We start from the raw sequence: 22,688 nt of genomic DNA on the forward strand, positions 1-22,688 counted from the left end.
TGAAGCCTCCACCTCCTCTTCCTCAACCAGGTCCAGCTTGCTCTTCCTGGGACACGAATATGCAGGCATCCCGGAACCTGCGTTTCTCTTCTGTCGAAAATATGTTTCTTTTTTGTTTTGTTTTGTTTTGTTTTGTTTTCATAAACAGCAGTCTGGCTCCCCCCTTCTCTTCTACACGGTCTCAGGACGAGCACATCTCGACTAGGAGGTCTTCTTTGGAGGCCCAGAATTACCTTACCTCAGGACCCATTTGACCATTTTCTGTACTTTTTGCCTCTTTCTGTTTTCTCCCCGAACCATATTGGCTTATGAGTGTGTTGTTTATATATTCATAAATACAGGACATTTTGTTTTATTATTGACTTAATAATCATGTAAATGTAACCCCTATCCTATATATTTTTGTAATTTCTATTACATGTTTTCTTTGTTAATTTTGTACATGTACATCATGAATTTTGGTGACTCTTGTCATTCCGTCCTTTCCGATATCCTGCCATCCCCCACCCATTTCCCTCTTCCTTATGAGTTTCTTTCTTACATTCTTGTGTTTTTGTTTGTATTGTGACACATTGAGTTTGCCTAGGGCCTTCAGCATGACCATGGGTGTCTAACTATCCTTAGAGACTGATGAGTTGAATATAAGCACACACCCTAGACAATGACTACCGACCTCTTCGAAACCCACCAGTGTTCAAAAACTCATCAGCGTGGAGAATGGCCACACGATCCTCTCCTCGGTGCATGGCTGCCTAATGACAGACAGTCTTTTGTGGACTCAATGCAAGCAACCACTACTGCTATGAGGTCATAATTGCAATGGCTGTCGTGCTCAGAAGAACAGAAAATAGAATTCCATTGTATTTTTTATGTTATTCACGAATACCTTTTGTTTCTTTTTATTCTTTGAGAATTTCATACATGCATATAATGTGCTTTGGTCAAATTCACCAGATCCCCTTCCCTCTGATTCTCCCCTTATCCCTCCAATAGATTCTCTCCCAATTTCATGTGTTTGTTTAAAAAAAAAAAACAACCTTACTAGGTTCATTAGCATTGCCTGTATGTATGGGTGCAGGGCCCCCTGGGGTACAAAGTCCCCTACTAGAGCATAAGTAACTCTCAGGGGCCACATCCCTGAAGCAAGCTGATCGCCCCTCACCCATAAGCAATCAGTTGCTCATAACTTCTATTATGAGCTAGCAGTGAAACGCCGGGACCTCTTTTCCCATGTGTGCTCTGATTTTTGTCTGGCTCGGTCTTGCAGAGATCTTATGCATCCAGACACAGTGGACAGCTACAGTGAAACAGCATGATCTGGACATGACAGGAATCTTACATCCTCTCTGCCCCTTTTCTGCTTGGTTCCCTGTGCCTTAGAGGTCTTAGTTAAAAGTTGGATGCTAAAATGCCCTGTATTCTTAGCACATTGTGTGGCCATGAGCGTTTACAATAGTTCCTTGTAAGGAGGGGCTTCTCTAAATAGACTGAGCATGACTTTTGTCTATGGATATAATCTTAAATATTTAGAAGACAGTTTGACACTAAGTCAGTTCAAACTGATAAGTTTTCTACCTAGGGCCTATGGCCTCCTCAGCTACAGGTTTTTGCTATGTTTATAGTATCTGGCACGAGTTCTTTCCTATGGAGCCAGCCTCAATCCCAATCACAGAGCAGTTGGCAGTCGCCATAACTGCCGTGCTACTATTGCGTCATGGTGCATCTCAAATGACAAGTGGCTATTGTAACTCACAAGATTCACATCTGCGTGAGACATCAATGCCCTTTCTTCTCTAACAGCTTACGGAATACCTGCTGGCACAATGAGACAGGAAACAAGTTACACTGGGCAATAGGCACAGAAAGACAAATGTTACTTCTCTCCCACGTGTGCATTCCTGCTTTACATCTCTAGATTTGTATTTTTAGCTTTGAATACTGCAATTTCTAGGAAACTAGAGAGGGGCCTTTAGGGAGTGGGATGCTTTAAGGGAGAGAGGATAGTAGAGGATGGGCTCAAGGGAAATACAGAGGAGTAACGCTGGAGGAACAAGCGTAAGCAGGGGTGGGAGTAGGGAATGGAAGAGATGAGAAGGTACTGGGAGGAGTGGACAAAAGTGAAGGATGGATAAAGAGGTCGCATGGAATCCAACTGTTTTGTAAACCAATTTAAAGTATACGTTAAAAAAAATTAGAAAGGAGCTATCACGCCTAAGTGGATATGGCTATTGCTAAAAGCCATGGGTTATTAAACAAAACCCCAGTGGCAGATGTGGGATACTTTCTTATGAATCGCTGATCAGGGAAGTATCAGAGCCACACAAAACAAAATATCTCTTGTTGTTCCTCTCCACTGCCCACCAGAGGGGTTTACCAAGACCCTATTCCTGAAGACAACATGCACCTAAGTATCAAAATATAGAGAAATTGGGCCAGGATTGCATTCCAATTGTTATGCTACCTTAATATGATTTATTTATTTGTTTTGATTTTTGCCTTTCTTCAGAATATGAGCTCCAAGAAAACAAATTTATTTGTTTTTTTTTAAAATCTCATAGCCTTAATCCATACCATTGTGGATTGGCATATATATTAGACAGTCAAAGATTATTTATTGAGAAGATAGAATAAAGAAATAAAGGGAAGAGGAAATTAAACCAGGAAAAAGAGAGGAAGAAAGTGGGGAAGGTAGGGGAAAGTCAGAAAGGGAGGAAGAAGTGAAGGGAAAGTGTTTGCGAAATCTCTTAGATGGGTTAAGAGCTTCGGTGGAAATTCCCCAGTGCTCTTTATCTTCGGCACAATCGGTCTTTGCTGGGTAGAAGCTATTTTACTTTATGAACACATCTGCCAACACCCCTCTTTGCAAACGACATGACTGACTAGTCTACTGAGATCACAGGGAAACGCTGGTGGGGCTAGGGAGCCCACCATTCCAGTTTCTCCCTGGGCATTGCCCACCTTCTCCCTCCCACTTACCAAATGAGGCAAAGAATGAATCCTTACCTCACAGGTGAATGTTAATTACTGTTTGCACCATGCTTTGAGATCCACAGATGAAAGCAGTCATAAAAACAAAAAAAAAGTGTTATTACATCGAGAATGGTTATAGAGTCTCATTTAGCTCTGGAAACCGATCAAGCAGGAATTTTGAATCATGAGACGCAGGATGGCCAAATAGTACACTTGTTATAATTAATTTGAGCTTAAGTTTCAACACAGTGACATGTTTCCTTTAAATAAAGTTAACTCCTCTAAGGGTGAATGCATCTATATGAGTCTTAATTTTCAGCGGGGAATGAATTTTTTTCAGATATTCAGAGGACAGGGAGAAAAATTACATCTCTGACTTCTGTTGGGAAAATACCTGGGCAAGTGGCTTACTTTTCTCTTTCACCCCAGGAACCTGTGACAAGAATACTCACAAAATGATGGGACTTTAGATCAGGAGCAGAATTTGAAAGGCCTAGAATCCTTTCTCATGGACTGGCAGACCATTGTCTCTTTGGTGACCAAGGTTGAGATAGTTGCTGTGATTCTGAGCATGGTGCCTTACAAGGGTGCCGACTCTGGTGTTAGTCAACCGTCATCAGAGAGCTCTGTTTACCCATTTTGTCTGCAGTTATATAATAATCCCTGTCTCCCTCTTGAAAGAGGGAAAGAATTCCAGATGACAGTGATGTGGATTCAACAGTCACCTAGCAAGAGGCCGAGGGAAAATACTTATTCAATGAATGTGTGCAGAGTGAATGATCAAGAGGCTGGCTAGTACCCTGGAAAGAATGATGGAGCACAGGTCTATGGATTCCCTAACCCTGGGAAAAGCTCTTGATGGGGAGACCTCCGTAAATGCAGTACACACAAGGCTTAATCTGTCTCCCTTAACTTTCATCATTTCTAGTTGTGACAGCTAAACCGACTCATGGAAGTCCATTTCTTCTTCCTTGGGTCATGACTCAATTATCTGAGGATTGCTACACCTTCCCCTAACTCTTTCCCAAGATCAAGAGCTAGACAGCCTTTAACCTTATTTCCACTGCCCACATCCATCTTAATTTCCTCCCCTGGGCAACTCAGTGTCTTATCCAGGCTCTAAAGATAGCATCAACCTAGAAGGAAAAGGACCAGGCAGCCCCAATGTGCTCATGCCAGCATGGTGTGCTTAGGAGTGTCCTTCCTATGCCACTCCTCCACCTGTCGCCCATTGCATGGACCTCTTCTTTCAGGGGACACATGTGTGTATCCTGAGAAAACCCAGAATTTTAAAGAACATGGTTTGGGCAATAAAAGCATGATGTGACACTCATGTATGTAAAGGATATCTGTGTCTTACACATGCTATATTACAACTGTAGAATTCTGACTCAGTTATGATTTCCTGGGAAGCCAGATTTTCTTTGTCTTAGGTTGGACTTTGGGTTTTCTGCTTGTCTCCCAACTTGAATATCAGGGAGGAATATTATTGGAAGTCAGATTCTTCAACTTAGGTCAACAGCCTCCTATGAGGTCTTGAACAAGCTACTCCTTTCTTTCTGAACCACAATTTTATCATCAGCAAAGTGAAGTGTTGGGTCAGTTAGCTGCCCTGAAGTTTCCCGTTAGAACTAGTTGGATGGGTCTGTAAATAGATTTCTTTGACTTTCCATAATTCATTCTATGATTCTTTCCCCCTTACCTCTGGAGAAGACCGCTAGTTCAAAAGTTACTCCAAATAAAAGGATTGCATGGGGGGGGTGTGAACAGAAGGTCAACTCTAGTCTCAAATTCAAGGCTTTACAGCAGAACCACTTGTGAGATGTGTGCAAGGCACCGTTCAATGTAGCCTTTGTTCTGCAACTGTGAAAGATGGCCTTGTTTCCACAAGGAGGAAAAAGTGTGAGTCGTTCGCATGCGTCAATAGATGCTAGCTCCTCAGTCCCACCACCTCTGCCACGATGACGTTTGCTGCTTGCACACACAAGCCTCCCTGTGCAAGGCTACAATGGCAATCCATCATGCCTCCTGGCTCCCAAATTCCTCACTCACCGAGGCTTTCCAGCCTCTCCACCCTGCTTGGTAGTTGCATCTGGCTTGGCAACTCAGATGACTTCAACACAATCCCTGCTTCGCCTCCTGGCAGGCATTCTTTGATGATGCCTACTGAAGTCTCTGCCCACGTCTCTTTCTGTCTGATCCTTCTTCCTTTCACTTTTCAATGTCATTGCTGCCTTTACTTCATTCAAAATGGCTCCCAACGTCAGGCAACTGCACTGCAGGGTTAGGAACGGAAGATGCTCCCAGCCCTATGTTAGTGATTATTATTTCAATGATTATTATTTCAGTGCCATGGAGAGCAGTGCCCGGGGTGGTGGCCAGAAAGCGCGTTATCGTAGCCAGCCCTTGCCTGTGGCTTTGAGGCTCCGTTCAGAACCCCACAGGTGGTCGGGAGGACAAAAACTCTACCCAGAAGCTGTGCCGTGAGATCCCTTCTCCCAGGAGTGCAGGAGCCAAGCTTTCCAACGTGCCTTTCAAAGACCAGATTGCATCTGGGCCCGGATGGCTGTCATAATGTCAGCCCACTTGGCATTTACCTTCTTTTCCCAGGCTGACCTCTGAAGACAGGGGCAGGCTCTGGGGGCATTGTTCTAACCACGCACACGCTCCAGCCATTGTTTCCACAGAGGGGAGCTGCCGGTTCCCTTCCAGGCCAGCACTGTAATTTTATCAACTCTGGCTCAGAGAAGCCTATATTTATAATGCTAATTAGGAGGGCACACATTTAATTTGAGTGGAAGACTGTTTGTATCTCGCTGAGCCTGATAGCACCGGGCTCAACCAACAGCACTCAGAGGCAAAGCAGGCCTTTCTCCCTTCTCCAAGTGTTTGAAACAGGGCTTACTCTTGCCAAACAATTTCTCTGTTGGATTAAAAAGAGAGAGAAAGAGCGAGGGAGGGAGGGAGAGAGAGTACTGAATGCACTGGAGCTCAGAAAACTTTGCATTTATCTCCTGCCTGCATAATCTATTCCTCTGTGCACTGAGAAAACATGCCTCTTATGTTATCTAATTGTTTCCTGACACATTTAGCAACATTTCACACTCTTTAAAGTGACATTAACATTGCTGACAGTGGAGGTACTTTCATTAGACGGGCTTTGAGTTGTAGCCAGTGTGCACTGCGGGTCTTCAAAAGGCTTGTAAAACGCAAGGGAGGCATTATTTATGAAAATAGCGCCTTCGCCAACACTGCCTGTGGGTGCATATTAATTTTGCTGACACTGGTCAATTTAGGGTGTGTGTGCATACACGCACACACACGCACATACACCTTCTTGTCAGCTTTCGACATCAGAGTCCAGTGACCAATTCATGGAAAGTCTAGGAAACCCCTTTCTGGTCATGTATTTTCAGCTACAACTACCCAGTGTGCCAGCTCAGATACAAATTGGTCATTTCATACCAAGGTTAGAGGCTGAGTAACCATGTAGCCGATCCAAGGGTAGCATGGTCATCTGCCTCCAAGTATGGCAGCCATCCTCCTCTTCTCCCTTACAGCTTGCCCCTGGCTTTTAAAAGGTTGCCTTCTAAAAACTGTGCAGAACTCCAAGCATTGGTACATAGTATTCTCAGAGAGCATTTATAATGAATCTTTTGGAATCAAGACTTCCACAGAGACAAAGAGAGAGAAATTTAAAGCCTTATTCTGAGGTCCCTGGGGGGAGGGACTAAGCCAAGCGTATAGAAGGTCAGAAAATGTATATGTCTGCTAGGATACAAACTCTCATTTGAGGCTGGCCTAATTATTGATTCCCATAGGACTGAGTTTGCTCTCTATTAACTGTGATAAACACCATGGCCAAAATCAAAACGGGGGAGGAAAAGGTTTATTTGGCTTGCATGCCCTGATCATGGTCCATCAGGAAGGGAAGTAGTCAGGGCAGAAACTCAAGGCAGGAACTGATGCAGAGGCCACAGAGGGTTGCTGCTTACTGGTTGATTTCCCCATGCCTTCCCCAATCTGCTTTCTTCTACAACCCAGGACCACCCATCCATGACTGACGCCACTCAGAGTGGACTGAGCCCTCCCATATCGAATACTGATTTCAAAATTACCCTCCCAGACTTCCTTACTACCCAATCTCATAGAGACATTTCCCTTCTCAGATTACCCAAGCTCGCGTCAAGTTGAGTAGGGGAACGCTAACCAGCACACCATGCTTGTCAGGGAAGCAGAACAATATTTAACGATGATAGGATTGAAAGCTGAACGGGGAACTCATTGCAGACCATTAAGTTCCCTCCACACTGCTAGCCTTTCCAGTCAGACATCCTGCCTCAGCCTACATAAAATGCGCAGATCCTCCCTCTCTGTATCTCTAGCCCTGAAGGACACCACGCAGCCATTGTCACCTTGGTTTTACCCATTATTTACTGTGTGACTTTTTTATACCCCTAGATTTCTACAAGCGTCAGAGTACTCCCATAAAACAGGAATAATAATAGTACCTGCCACATAGTAGCGATGAAAGGATTGCATAGATACTCAGCCATGAAATAGACTAACTATATTGCCTAGCCCATTATCAGCACTCAATATTCAAGCACTATAAACGAATGTTAGTCTCTTTCACCGTGATATGGGCAACATTACAGCTAAGACTCCAGTCTTTATCTTGGAAATTTTTTTTTTGACTGAGTATTGGTAGGTAGAGTCTCAAGGCATCTAATCTTTACCATCTTATTAAGGACCATCCAACAAGGAATAAGCAGACTGTGCGAATGTTGGCAGCAAAGAGATGAAATAGTTCATGTATCTGCTGCCCAGAGCTCGTGTTTTATCTTTGCCGTCCCCAAAGCACATAGCAAAACACAGACATACGGGTGAGAACTGTTTGCTATCTGCAGACAAAGCCTTGGAAAAGGAATGCCTCCAATAATGGGAGTGCAAGCCATTACCATTTGTAGAGCACTTTAACATTTGCAGTGTGCTTTCATATATGTTATGATTTAATCCTCAAAGGGTCCTGAAAGGGAAGTACAACATCCATCTCCTTCCCTTTATGCATGATAATAATACTTACCATTTACTTCAGAAAGTTCACATAAATGTCTCAGTTAATCCTTATAATAACTGGTGAGGAATGTTTACACACATTTTGTTTATCAACAGTCGAGCCCAGAAAAAAAGATAGGGGACTTGTCTAAAGTCACCCCGTGGGTCAATGAGCAAACTGAGATGTGCGTTTCGGTGTGGCTCTGATACCAATTATATTATCATTCCAGTAACGGGTACCTCATACCAGTCTTTAAATAAAGATTCATTAAATTCCATCCTCATTTTCTCAGAAGGATGGAGTGAGCCCTGGAGCCTGAATATCTGAGTTCAAATTCTTCCTCCCTTTCAGCTTAGAGCCCCACGTCATTCAGCTACCTCATCCTTAAAACAAGATGATATGCCCTGCCCAAAAAGTTTCTTGTGAGATGAAATTTAAGAATATGTATAAGAACTGAGATCTTACTTGACTGATCTCAGGAACTGGCAACACTGTTTTCACATTCCCGTTTTACTGGGACCCACAGGAGGACCACACTAAAGTGAATGATACATTAAGATACATTATGAAAGACGTTTGCCAACAGAGATTTTGGAAATGAGTCTTTAGCATGGACGGAGGGATTTTCAATCTTTCTGGAGAACTTTGTTCCACTCACTGTCTTTGACTGTTACATTATGGAATTGGATTAGGCAGGGCAGGGACACCACTCAGTGTGTCCATTGTCTTCTGTCTGTTGCTCGGTTGACCTGACCAAGCAGGGACTTGGTATTCTAAGCCACTTGATTCTAAACAGGCAACATATATTTAAAATCAGAACCAACTCTGTTCCTGCCATGCCTACATTATTGTAATAACTAAACTGCTTTTTCTTTTGTAAGTTCCTAAAACCACAGACAAGCAACTGCAGTGCCTAGCAGCGAAGTCAACACTATAGAAGATGGATATAAATCTGCTAAGGTTTTGTGAAAGTGTTATACTTGACCAATCACGATGCGGTTTATTGTGTGCAAATTTAGACTGGGCAGAAGTATAATCCATGGTCTCTGTCCTGCGCCGCTCAGCGTCTCATGAAAGACAAATACATAGGCTCGTGTGCTGCAAGAAGAGTGATAGAACACTGGTGTTCAGTGTCTCGGACACCAGTGAGGAAAATGGTGGAAACTTACCTGAAGGAAGGTGGTCCATGATCAGAGGACTCTAGGGAGGTTAGGATGGATATTGAGATCACTGATTCATAAAGGGGAGATATTATATAAACAGTGATGGAGAAATGAATGAAATATATGGATTCCTTAATACTTTGCTTTGCTGTGATTAAAGTTTAAGTAATGAGGGAGTTCTTTGCAAGAATTTGATCAAGGAGGCCTGAAAGACAGAAAGTTTAGTGAGGAAAGGGCCTTGATGCTAAGCCTGATCACCTGAGTTCAGTCCCTGGGACCCACATGATAGAAGGAGAGAACCGATTCTTTTTTTTTTTTCACTTGTTTTTAGCTTTTTAAAATTGTTTTATATTGAGCTATATATTTTTCTCCACTCCCCTCCCTTCTTCCCCTCTCCCCTTCTACCCTTTCCTATGATCCCCATGCTCCCAACTTACTCAGGAGATCCTGTCCTTTTCTACTTCCCATGTAGACTAGATCCATGTATGTCTCTCTTAGGGTCTTCTTTGTTATCTAGGTTCTCTGGGGATGTGAATTATAGGCTGTTTTTTTTTTTTTAATTTTGTTTGTTTGTTTGCTTTATGTCTAAAAACCACTTATGAGTGAGTACATATTGTATTTGTTTATCTGGGTCTGGGTTACTTCACTCAATATGATGCTTCCTTGATCAGTTCATTTGCCCACAAATTTCAAGATGTCATTTTCTTTTTCCACTGTGTGGTCCTCCATTGGGTAAATGTACCACATCTTCTTCATCCATTCTTCAGTCGAGGTGTATTTAGGTTGTTTCCAGGTTCTGGCTATGACAAACAGTGCTGCTATGAACATAGTTGAGCACATATCTTTGCAGTATTATTGAGCAAACTTTGGCTATATATACCCAAAAGTGGTATTGCTGGGTCTTGAGGTAGGTTGTTTCCTAATTTTCTGAGAAATTGCCACACTGATATCCAAAGGGGTTGTACCAGCTTGCACTCCCACCACAGTGCAGGAGTGTTCCCTTTCCCCCACAACCTCTCCAGCATAAGTTGTAATCATTGTTTTTTGATCTTGGCCATTCTTACAGGTGTAAAATGGAATTTCAGAGTTGTTTTGATTTGCATTTCTCTGATGACTAAGGATGTTGAGCATTTCTTTAAGTGTCTTTCAGTCATTTTAGATTCAGCAATTAAGAGCTCTCTGTTTTGGTCTGTGCCCCATTTTTTATTATATTTTTTATTCTTTAATGACAAATTTCTTGAGTTCTTTGTATATTTTGGAAATCAGCCCTCTGTCCAATGTGAGGTTGGTGAAGATCTTTTCCCATTCTGTAGGCTTCTGTTTTATTTTGTTGACCATGTCCTTTGCTTTACAGAAGCCTCTCAGCTTCAAGAGGTACTATTTATTAATTGATTCTCTCAGTGTCTGTGCTGCTGGGGTGATATTTACGAAGTGGTCCCTTGTGTCAATGAATTCAAGTGTACTTTCTACTTTCTATTCAGTAGTGTGGTTCAGTAGTTCAATGTGGTTGGTTTTATGTTGAGGTCTTTGATCCACTTTTCTTTTTCATTTTGTGGATGCAATGGTGGATTACATTGACAAATTTTTGTATGTTGAACCATCCCTTCATCTCTGGGATGAAGCCTACTTGGTCATGGTGGATGATTTTTCTGATGTGTTCTTGAATTTAGTTTGCCAATATTTTATTGAGTATTTTTGCATCAATGTTCATGAGTGAGATTGGTCTGTAATTCTTTTTCTTAGTAATGTCTTTGTGTGGTTTGGGTGTCATGGTAATCATAAAAAGAGTTTGTCAATGTTCCTTCTGTTTCTATTGTGTGGAACAATTTGAGGAGTATTGGTATTAGTTCTTCTTTGAAAATCTTGTAGAATTCTGAGCTGAAACCATCTAATCCTGGGCTTTTTTGGTTAGGAGACTATTGATGGCTGTTTCTATTTCTTTAGCAGTTATAGGTCTATTTAGTTTGCTTATCTGGTCTTGATTTAATTTTAGTAACTTTCATCCAGAAAGTTCTCCATTTCCTTTAAGTTTTCCAATTTTGTGTAGTACAGGGTTTCAAAGTATGACCTGCTGATTCTCTGGATTTCCTCGGTGTCTGTTGTTATGTCCCCATTTTTGTTTCTGATTTTGTTAATTTGGATATTCTCTCTCTGCCTTTTGGTTAGTTTGGATAAAGGTGTATCTATTTTGTTGATTTTTATGGAATAACCAACTCTTCCTCTCATTGATTCTTTGTATTCTTTTCTTTGATTCTATTTTGTTGATTTCAGCTCCTGGGTGAGTTTGCTTCTTTTTGTTCTAGAGTTTTCAGGTGTTCTATTAACTCACTAGTGTGGGATTTTTTTTCCAGCTCCTTTATGTAGGCATTTAGTGCTATGAATTTTCATCTTAACACTGCTTTCACTGTGTCCCATAAATTTGGGTATGTTGTGTGGTCATTTTCATTGAATTTTAGGAAGTCTTTAATTTCTTCCTTTATTTCCTGCTTGACCCATTGGTGATTCAGGTGAGCATTCTTTAATTTTGATGTGTTTGTGGCCTTTCTGAAATTAGTGTTGCTGTTGAGTTCTTGTTTAAACCACAGTGATACTACAAGTTAAATGGGGTTACTTTAATTTTTTGTGTCTGTTGAAGTTTTCCTTTTTGTCTAGTATATGGTCAATTTCTGAGAAGGTTCCATGGGGTGCTGAGAAGAAGGTATATTCTTTTATGTTTGATGGAGTGTTCTGTAGATGTTTGTTAAGTCCATTTGAGCAATAAAATCTGTTAGTTCCCTTATTTCTCTGTTAATTTTCTGTATGGCAGACTTGTCTAGTGGTGAGAGTGGGGTGTTCAAGTCTCCTACTATTAGTGTGTGGGGTTTAATGTGTGATTTAAGCTTTAGTCGTGTTTCCTTTACATTTGAGGGTACCCTTGTATTTGGGGCATAGATGTTCAGTATTGATAGATTTTTCCTGTGACAAATATGAAATGTCCATCTTTCTCTCTTTTGATTGACTTTAGTTTGAAGTCCATTTTATTAGATATTAGGATAGCCACACCAGCTTGTTTCTTAGGTCTGTTTGACCTTTATTATGAGGTGATGTCTGTCTTTGAGGTTGAGGTATGTTTCTTGTATGCAGCAAAAGGATGGATTCTGTTTTAGTATCTAATCTGTTAGCCTGTGTCTTTTTATAGGGGAGTTGAGTCCATTTATATTAAGGGATATTAATGACCAGTGATTGCTAGTTCCTGTTATTTTAGTTTTTATTGCTGGTGATGTTATTGTGTGTGTGTGTGTTTTCCCTTATTTGGGATTTGCTGCTGTGAGATTTTTCTATTGTCTGTGTTTTTGTGGATTTAGCTAACCTCCTTGGGTTGGAGTTTTCCTTCTAGTACTTTGTGTAGGGCTGGATTTGTGGCTAGGTATTGGTTAAAACTAGTTCTTTCATGGAATATCTTTCTTTACTTGTCTATGGTGATTGAAAGTTTTTCTGGGTATAGTAGTCTGGGCTGGCATCTGTGGTCTCTTAGTGTCTGCATAACACTTGACTAGGACCTTCTGGCTTTCATTGTCTTCATTGAGAAGACAGGTATAATTATGATAGGTCTGCCTTTAAATGTTACATGACCTTTTCCTATGCAGCTCTTAATATTCTTTCTTTATACTTAGTGTTTTGATTATTAAGTGGCGAGGGGACTTTTTTTTTTTTGATCCAGTCTATTTGGTTTTCTGTAAGCTTTTTGAATCTTCATAGGTATATCTTTCTTTAGGTGGAGAAAGTTTTCTTCTATGATTTTACTGAATATATTTTCTGTGCCTTTGAGTTAGACTTCTTTTTCTTCTATCCCTATTATTCTTCAGTTTGGTCTTTTCATGGTGTCCCATATTTCCTGGATATTTTATGTTAAGCTTTTTCTAGATTTAATGTTTTCTTTGACTGATGAGTCTATTTCCTCTGTTGTATCCTCAATGCTCGAGATTCTCTCTTTCATCTCTTGTATTCTCCTATTTATGCACGCATTTGTGGAGAGCCGATTCTTAAAGGTTATCCTCTCACTTCCACATACAACTTCTACATGCATGACATGGCATATACCCCAGACACCTATATGAAATTAATTAATTAATTAATGTAAGTATGAATTAGAACAGTGTTGGGTAACTAGTGGGCAGCCTTGTGAAAATTAAGATGTGAAACATGAAAAAGTTTGTGCATCCAGAAGTATGTTGGGTTTTGTATAGAAGAGAGACAGAAGAGAGAGACAACAGAGACTGGACATCCTGAACCATAATGTGTTAGACGTTTTTTCAGATACTATAACAAACACCTTGAATTATGAGTTTGTAAAGAGAAAGTGTTTGCTTTGTCTTATAATTTTGAAGGTTTCTGTCTATCCTTGAGTGTCCTATCTTATCTGAGCCCATGCTGAGACCACACTCCATGGTTAGAGCCCATGATGGAGCCAAACTCTCATGGGGACAGATCAGAGTGCCTCACCACAGTATCCTACACAGGGACACCTCCAGCGACTCAAAAGCTTCTCACTAGGCCCCACTCTTTAAGTAAGTTAGTCTCTCTCAATAGCATCACACCAAGGACCAATTTTTGCAACATGGCCCTTTGGAGAACATTTAAGATCCAATCTATGGCATGTTGCCTAGACTGTGCTGTTCAGTATGATAGTCACTGGCCTCCGATACTACTTAAACAGAAATCAGTTAAAAGTCTACACAATAAGAGTTTGGTTCCTAGTTAGGCTAGACTCATATGACATGTTCAGTGGGCATATATAGACAAGGCGTGTGCCCACCCCCACAGAATGTTATGTCAAGCAGTACTACATTTCAACAAATGATCATTCTGCCACATCCTCGAGATACTAATGAAGGGGCAAATAGATTTTCTAAGCAGAGTGTGTTTGAGGAACTAGAAAGAGGGTTCAACAGTCAGGAACACCTGGTGCTCTTAGTAGAAAATCTCAGTTCAGATCCCAGCATGCTCATGAGGCAGCTCACAACAGCCTGTAACTACAGTATCAGGAGACTGAAGCCTTCTGGCCTGCAAGGCACCTATGGACTATACACTTGGCACACACACACACACACACACACACACACACACACACACACACACACACATCTCCAAAAATCTCCAAAAATTCATTTAAAAGAAAGCATTTGAAGTTCCACAACATGTTAATAAAAGTATTGTCCCTGCCTATAAGAGAGATCCGGATCCTCCCACCAACAAGCACTGATACACTGATTCATCGCATTTTGCCTCATGAATATGAAAGACACGGCATAGGGAATTACAGAAAATATTTCACAAGTGAACTCTAACCTCCACCTCTATAACCTGATCTGAATTTGACACCTCCTAAAGTGCAGAGCTGCTTGGGAAGTGTGATGTGTAAACACACATCCTGGTGAGATGTAGTGCCAACACCCAAGCATACACAGCCCCAAACTGCGAAGGCAGTTCCTGCTGGCTCTCCTGCATCAGGCACCTTAACTGGGGCCGATCCCAAGGCTTGCCACCCTTCCAACAAATTAAGTACAAGAGCTTGTGCGCAATAGCGAGGGTTCTGCCAGCAGCATCTCTGGAAAATAATTTGTTTTCAAGACAATGCTTAACTGGGCTTTGCTTCATTGAAGTGGGAGTGAAGCAGGCAATTAGGTCTCGCACTGGAAAAACAATCAAAATTTTCCACGGCACGATAGAGCATAGAGCCAACCCAGTTAGTCCAGGACTACCGCACTGAGAAGACCTAAGAGGTCAGAATGCAAACCCCTTGCGTGAGGGCACATAACCTAGAACTGTGTTCTAGCATTGAGTCTCCTGCCGTAGTAGAAGCTCTCAACTCTTTCATGGCATGCAGGGCTCTCCAAGCTCCCAGGGAGGTCTATACCTCTCAATAACTGACTACACTCACTGCAAGCAAATTTCACCTCTCTCAAACATGCGTAAGTCCCCATGTTTGGTTCCCACCAATAATATAAATTTATTTGTTTGATGTCTACATGTGGGCAAGGGAGAGCTGATAGAATCACACATTTCGCTCCTAATACATACCAACCGCTTTCGTGGTTTGGGGACTCAAACACAAGGGCATGTGCATGCTAGACAGGTTCTATGCCCCTGAGTCACACCCCACGAATCTGCCCAGTTTTTATCGGTCGCAAAAAAGCAACTGAGTTGATGTAATAGTGACCAGAACCACATTGTGTATTCTGATCCCAAGCCACTACACATTTGATCCCAAGCCACTACCCATTTGACTTCAGGGTTTCCCAGCCCACCACTGCATGTGAGGATGGGCCATTCTTCCTTAAGAGGGACGGTCCTGGGACTTGTAAGATGGTTAGCAGCCTCCCCGACCCCTGCCTACTCAATGCTAAAAGCCTCCGTTCCCCCGCCACTACTGGTATAACCAAATACCTTCAGACATTATTATCAAATTACCCTTGAGCAGCAGCAACAGTCCTCTCGTGGAGATGAAGCGATCTAGCAGGAGACTGAAAGGAAATATTTGTAATCAGGAAGATAAATTTATATAAAACTAAAACATATACTATGAAATCTATATTTTAATTTTGAGATGTTCCACTTATCAACTATCATTTTTTGCATTCTGCAATCATGATTAGAATTTCTTTCAGGCGTGGAGGTGGTTGTATTCTTAGAAAGCATTTGTGCTCTGGGGAGGCCGAGGCAAGGAAATCATGAATTCAAGGCCAGTCTGAGCGATATCACGATACAATGGCAGGAGAACACGGCTATCTTTGTTCTGTAAACAAACATTTTAGATGTAGGAAAGAATTTCAGCACCCCCAGTCACGGTGGTTATGTATCAATGCTTTGAGTTTGAGTTTCTTGCAGTACTGAGTCCAGAAACCTTGCTATCCGCATGCTGGATTGGGAAGACGTGGGCAGCCATCGGCTGGCTCCCCGCCCCACTCCTTGACACCTGCAATATTCTTATAAGCACATTAGTTACTTCCCACAAGAAATACTTTCTCTGGGATCCCATGTTCCATTTCCTGTTATTTAACAGGAAGGGACTCAGCCTAAAGACCTTGCAATTCTTTTTCTGGAGGCAGAATGCCTGGAATCTGTTTCTAGTTCCACTGTGTGGCTTTGTGGTGTTAACCATGTCGTTTTTTCCCACTTGGCTTGATGATCAGTTTGAGGAAGGCTAATTTCCCTCCTAAGTGCCAACAACAGACTCCAAGTTAGGTTAAAAGAGGAACATAAAAGGTTGGCATGGGGAATAAATTGATTCATATTTTGAAAAGTTTGGCGGAGGCCGGGGTGCTTCAGGTTTGGCTTAATCCTGTAGTTCTACTAACATTTATCAGTAGTTTTCTTCAGCTTCCCACATCCCTTCTCATCTTTCATTGACTTCATTCACAGGCAAGATCCTCTCTCCCCCTTGGTAGAAAGACACCTACAGCCATTCAAGCCTCACACTCTCCCAGAATATGGCTTAGTGAAATAGCTAAATGGTCTGGCAGGGATTGCAAAGCATCGTTAAGGAAAGTTGTTTAAATGCTCTAGCCCGCTGTTTTGCTTGAACTCAACAACGAACACTATTTTATGAAGTCCTTAAACTTATGGCGCCACAGGGGATTTTCCAGTTTCGAAAAGCCAGGCTTCTGCCTATGGTTAGCTACCTCCTTGGGGTTGAATTCTGTGGTGCATGCCACAAGAGTACCAAGGTGCACTTTTGGCCACCAGTAAGCAGTGGTGTAGGCAATAGTAGAATGAACCATGCAGGGCTTAGGTTCAAAGACTGGAGTTCAAACCATACCTCCACAACTGCTAATGGGGTGAGACTTGATCTCAGCTTCTCCTACCTGTAAATGGGAGAGAAATTAGAATGTAATTAGTTCTTGAACGTTTTGTGAGTGTTAAAGGAAAGAGCGTGTGTGAAATTATTTAGTTCCATGCTTAGCATAAAGCAAGATCTCATACTCCGTGGAATTGGTGAGGAGTGTGGAAGTTAATGCCATTGTCAACCCAAGGAGCTCTAGAATCATCTTGGAGACAAGCCTCCATCGAGGTGTGCTTTGGGAAGCATTTCCTAGGTCAGGTATTTGAAATGGGAAAACCTACCCATTGTGAATAGTGGGGTCCAGAATCTGTGTACGCCTTGGTCTTTCTCTCCTGACCATAGATACAATGTGACCTGCTGTCTCAAGCTCCTCCTGTTCTCATTTGAACTAAGAGAACAAAGGAAGCCTTCCTACATCGGTAGCTTTGGCTAGGTATTTTGTCACAGCAGTATGACAAGTAGCTATCAGAGCACTGATCAGATTTATCTTTGTATTCCTTTGTTCCTGGTGCCGCTTTTTTTATTTTGTCATGTCTTAAGTGTATCTCTCTGCTCCACCAAATATCCTGACACCCCGTCACTGCATAAATCAATTATGTATTGCCTACACAGAACACTTTAATATCAGCTCACTATCAATCTTTCCAATGAAAAAGAACCGGTTGTTTCAAGTGAATTTGGGGCCATTGTTCTCCAGCATACCCTCTGTCATCAATTAGTGAAAAGATATTTCAAAGGGCCGGGTAGAGCATCAATTTCTCTGTTACTATTTATCGTTGGTGGGGGATGAGCAGAAATGGGAGCCTTTTGAACTTGTTGGAGGAAGTCTCGAAGACGGGGCCTGACTCTGTGTGCGCAGCAAAATGGCACCGTGGTGGGCATGATGGGAGTTGGAGTCAGATTTCCCACCACAGACGGTGTGTGATGAAGCTTTCAGGATGACTGCAGTGGGTGAAGAGGGAGAGCCTGGAGCATGGCTGGCAAATCAGCCCTGGACATCTGCTACCTCTCCTCGTCCAAGGCTATGCGTTTTCTAATTGATGATGTCACTCTCTTCCCACTGGAAGCAAGGGCATACCAGAATTAACAGCCATGATCCGTCTATCAGACACTGCACGGAATCGCTTTGTCTGGCTACAAGACTGGCTATAACAGAGCTTTTATAACACAATCTTACTTGTCTGAAGACAGATATCTTAGCAAACTGAATTAGTCTCTTTGCTTAAGGTCATGGAGGATCCAATCATGCAGTTAATCAGAGTTTGGTTTACATGGGGGATCTTGGGAAACCCATGCGCATACACATGCACCCATGTTCAAAATCATAGGAACTTAATAAAGGACATATTGCTGACTTTGCAGGTACCTCTTTGCTTTGTAACCAGTCAGAAATGTGGCTTTCTGTCCATTTGCTGAGGACTTGGTACTCAGTCACAAAAAAACTGGGGAACCCATTGAGAGTGAGGAGTTTCTGACATCCGTAACCTGAGAACCACACTAGAACATGTCACCTGGTTAGCTGCCGGCCTACACTACGGTTTTTTGTAAGAAAACAGAGTCCACCAAGGGAGCCAGCTAAGTTCCAGCTTTCCCCCTGTACTTTGGAACCTGCTTGTATCTACACAGATGGTCTCTGTCAGTTGGAAGAGTCAGGGGCAAACGTAGCCTACGCGAAATGTAGCTACGAAAGTAGCAAACGACCTAACAGACAGAGAACAGCACACTGCTTGGGTTGGGGCAGATCTGGGGACTCTGAAATTTTCCAAGTACTGGTAGGTAACCAGCATGCAGAACGAAAGAAACAACCAAAGCAAAATCGAGGGATTCAGAGGAGTGGGGAGCTACCAAGAGTCCCACGATGTTAGGATGCAGAGTCACAGTACACGAAGCAACCCCAGAGCTTCTCCTGTGCTGTGACTCACCTTCCCTTGTCAGTATTGTGTATGTTAAAAGGTTCTGTTGTCTGTACTTCGTGAAACGAATTCACGCTGAACAAAATTCCCAGAAGGTCGTGTAAAGAATGATTTCACAGCAACTATCCTATCAGGCCCCTGGAAAATTGCACTTGAACCTGAGTTCCACCTTATTCACTCAAAGAAATTTTTTAAAAAAAAGAAATTGGCTTCCAGCCATCCTTGTTCTTCAACATTCGGTTTCAGACATGCCTCAGTCGCACACACTTTAAAGCCTTACTGCTAAGTGGACATCAGCATTGACGCCACAGGACCTGGGCAGGACCCATCTGCAGTCAGAAGCCTTGAAGAAGGGTGGAGGGTAACATCGCTACAAACGTCAAGACAAATAACAGTGAAAACTTTGAACACTGTCCCATGATAGTTGCCATGTGTGGCTATTCAGAGATGTGCCCTACTCAGATCTGGAAGAAGACCTGGGATTGGGGGGAAGCACCTTGCAAGTATCTCTCTTGTACAAATTCCTTATATTATTTTTGTTACTATTTTCACTACCATATTACCACACTATTTGGGCAAGCACTGTGTGTGGGTGCAGGGTGGATTTGAGAAAGACGAACCTGAGTTTAAGCCCTGTCCTTGACATCGTGCTGACGGTTGAACTTCACTTCTTTGTTTCCGTTTCCTCATCTATAAAACGAGAATATTCTATTGTCACATTTGATGGGAATACATGGTCATCCCAACGCAGTGAAGGGAAAGAGATACCAGCAACAAGTGTTGGTTTGTATGTAGTATGTAGTACTTCAGGGAAGCGCAATTCTTCAGGCATAGACACTTTCCGGAATTGAACTGTTTGTCTGAATCTCGTTTATTTTTCAAACATCCTACCCTTCCCTCCCCACCGCAGCTTCATAGGCTGCTCCTTCTTGCTCATTTCCGTTAGTTTGCTTATGAACAAACCAGCCGGCCACCAATGATGACCCTAGATACAAGGATACAGTTGGTGGTGAACACATAATAGTTGTCATTGCCCAGAAGCTGATGTCAGGAGGCCAATGCCATGGAGGAAGAGGCTCCATTAGTCATCCATGTAAAAGGGACCTGCTCTACCCAAGGGCAGCTCCAGGTTACTGCCCATGCTACCGGCATGACTGCCGTTTCTTACAGCATGGAGCAGCCATGCTTTGCCACACGGGAATCTGCCATATGCTACAATAAACCATGTGATACATGTAAACAATGATCAACTCATTGGCAAGAAAATATGGGCCCTCTCCACCTGTTTTCACAATCTACTCTAAGCTAAAGAATTTGGTTTTAGGGTAGCCGCCTTATTTATTCACCGAGGATACAAGCCTGAGTAACAGATAATAGTTTCTATGAGGATGGCGAACAGGCAGAGAGGCTAGAAAACGTAGCTCTTGTTTCAAACAGGCAAACAGAGAGAACTTTACTGGAGAGAAGCTGAAGTCTGGAGAATATTGGCCAGGGGGTAGAAGCAGTGTGTGTGTGGGGGGTGTGTCCCTGAAGGTGAGAATGCAATCTATATAAAGTTGGAGTGACTTGGCATGTTCAAGCAAGAGGCATAAAAATTCTCTGTTGAGTGGAGAGTAAAGAGCCAGGTGGAGAGGAGGAAGGGTGCCCTCTGGGTAGGGGAAGTAGGCAAACAGCTACCATTCAGAAAAGGTAGAGCATGCCTAGCATCCTGGGGAGTTCAGATTTCTTTCCCCATACAATGGGAAGTCGTTAGAGGGTGCAAAGATAGGGCCTGATTTCTACCTATGAAATGGCATCTTAACTTCTGTGGGAAAGAGATGGAATCGTGCCAAAGATGGTGGGCAATTTCTCAAGAACAGTTATCGGGAGACCAGCAAGGAGAGATGAGGAAGGCTTAGGAGATAGAAAGAACTAGACTTTTCTAGAGTGATTTTGTTCAAATGGATGCCCTTCTCTGAATTATATTAATAAAGGATCAAGTATCATACTACCCTTCTCTGAATTATATTAATAAAGGATCAAGTATCATACTACCAGTGGTATGCATTTGGGCTGTTGAAGAAACATCAAAACCATTGAAAAGCTCATCTGGAGCACTTCATTAATGTATACATATATTGTGAGCTGGTTTCAATGTGACTTTCTTAGGATGCTCTCATGACACTCATTGCTGACCTTTGACCCCTCTGTCCTCTTTCCCAGGTCGTCCCATCCCACCTACATCCTCGTCTAGCCTCCTCCCATCTGCTCAGCTGCCTAGCTCCCATAATCCTCCACCAGTTAGCTGCCAGATGCCATTGCTAGACAGCAACACCTCCCATCAGATCATGGACACCAACCCTGATGAGGAATTCTCCCCCAATTCATACCTGCTCAGAGCATGCTCAGGGCCCCAGCAAGCCTCCAGCGGTGGTAAGGAAACTGTGGTGTCTGAATGTGTGCTGTTTTGTGCCTGACCTTCGTGAGTCTCCCGCCAAGTGACAACTATTGACACAAAGAAGGGGAGAAGGTGGTGTGGGGGGCATCAAGGTGGAACGCGTTCATCATTTTCGTGGCGTGGCCGTTCTAAGATGCATCTGTTGAAGGTCACAACCGTTGGGGAGTCGTTTTTTTTGCTGATTCTAACCGGCTCTGAGCCTCCTTTTGTGGGAGGATTTTGCCCATGGCTACTTGTGAGAGCATGCTGGGCTCAAAGGGGAAGTGTGGGGAGACACTGGAATATTGAGTTTTGTATTACTGGGATTCTGGTCACAGCCAAGTGACCTTGAACACCCTCACATGGCCCCATTCATATGCCTCTCTGTTCCCTTGCTTTTTTATCATTGGCTTCTGACTTCCCCTTCCTTGCTTGTTTTATATAGTTTTGCGATTAAAATGTGCTCCCTTGACATGATTACGGAATATGGTGCCAAGACTGAAGTGTTTGGGGTATGACCTCTCTATGACCCTCTGCTTGTGCCCTTCCCTTGAATTTAACGAGTTGATCACGAGGCGCTGGGATAAACACAGCTTCTAACTTCAGAGTGCTTGTTTGCGTTTTCATGTTCGCAGAACAGAGGGAATGAACACGAGGTTCTGCTCTACTTTTCAGGATTTTGTGTCTCAACTCCCACTCTCCAAGTCTTAGATAGAATTGGCCCAAGTGCAACAATAACCAGGCCTTAGTTTGGATTCATCCCTTGGTGGAATGTTCACCTGAACAAATGAATACAGAAGAGGGCCCAGAATTTACCTAATGATTCAATATCTATAACCTGAGGGGAGGCCATGGCACAAATTAACTACTCTTAACCCAAAGCTTTGGCACTGGCCTCTGAGACAGCCCCTCGTGATGTTCATTAACACACTCATTAAAAGCAAGAGAGAGATTTGCATGTCAAGAATACTCCCCGAAAAGACAGCTTTGGCTCTATCCATGAATATAAGCTACCAATGGCCTCAACCTCTCAAATTATAGAGGACCTCCTAAACATATTAGGAAGATTCATTCAGAAAATGGACCGATAGATTGCTACTTATGATAGCCCATGCCCTTCTTCAAAGCCAGGCCTGATATATTTAGCAAACTCATATTCTTTTTTTTTAAAAAAAATTATCTAATCAAATCTCTCATCAAATGAGCAATCCATTGTTGATATTATGAAGGCCTTTAATCTACCATAAATCTTTATTAGAACTCATCAGAGCTTCTAGTTTGAGAGAAATGTGATTATGGCACTCTTAAAATGACATTACATCATCGGGGTGATTGGTTTATCATT

General features: G+C 42.5%; 1 protein-coding gene across 4 annotated transcripts in view; it reads left to right on the forward strand.

Annotated features, from left to right (window-relative positions):
* Tenm2 (teneurin transmembrane protein 2) overlaps positions 1 to 22,688 on the forward strand; it is a 1,241,175-nt gene that overhangs the window by 845,483 nt on the left and 373,004 nt on the right. For all 4 annotated transcript variants that reach the window (XM_085694277.2, XM_085694278.2, XM_085694281.2 and 1 more), the window contains one exon: positions 21,130 to 21,339. In XM_085694277.2, coding sequence (XP_085550403.1) covers positions 21,130 to 21,339 — 210 coding nt within the window. The remainder of the gene's footprint in view (positions 1 to 21,129; positions 21,340 to 22,688) is intronic.

Source organism: Myodes glareolus, chromosome 9, assembly GCF_982192425.1.
Source record: "Myodes glareolus chromosome 9, mMyoGla1.1, whole genome shotgun sequence".
NCBI lineage: Eukaryota > Metazoa > Chordata > Mammalia > Rodentia > Cricetidae > Myodes > Myodes glareolus.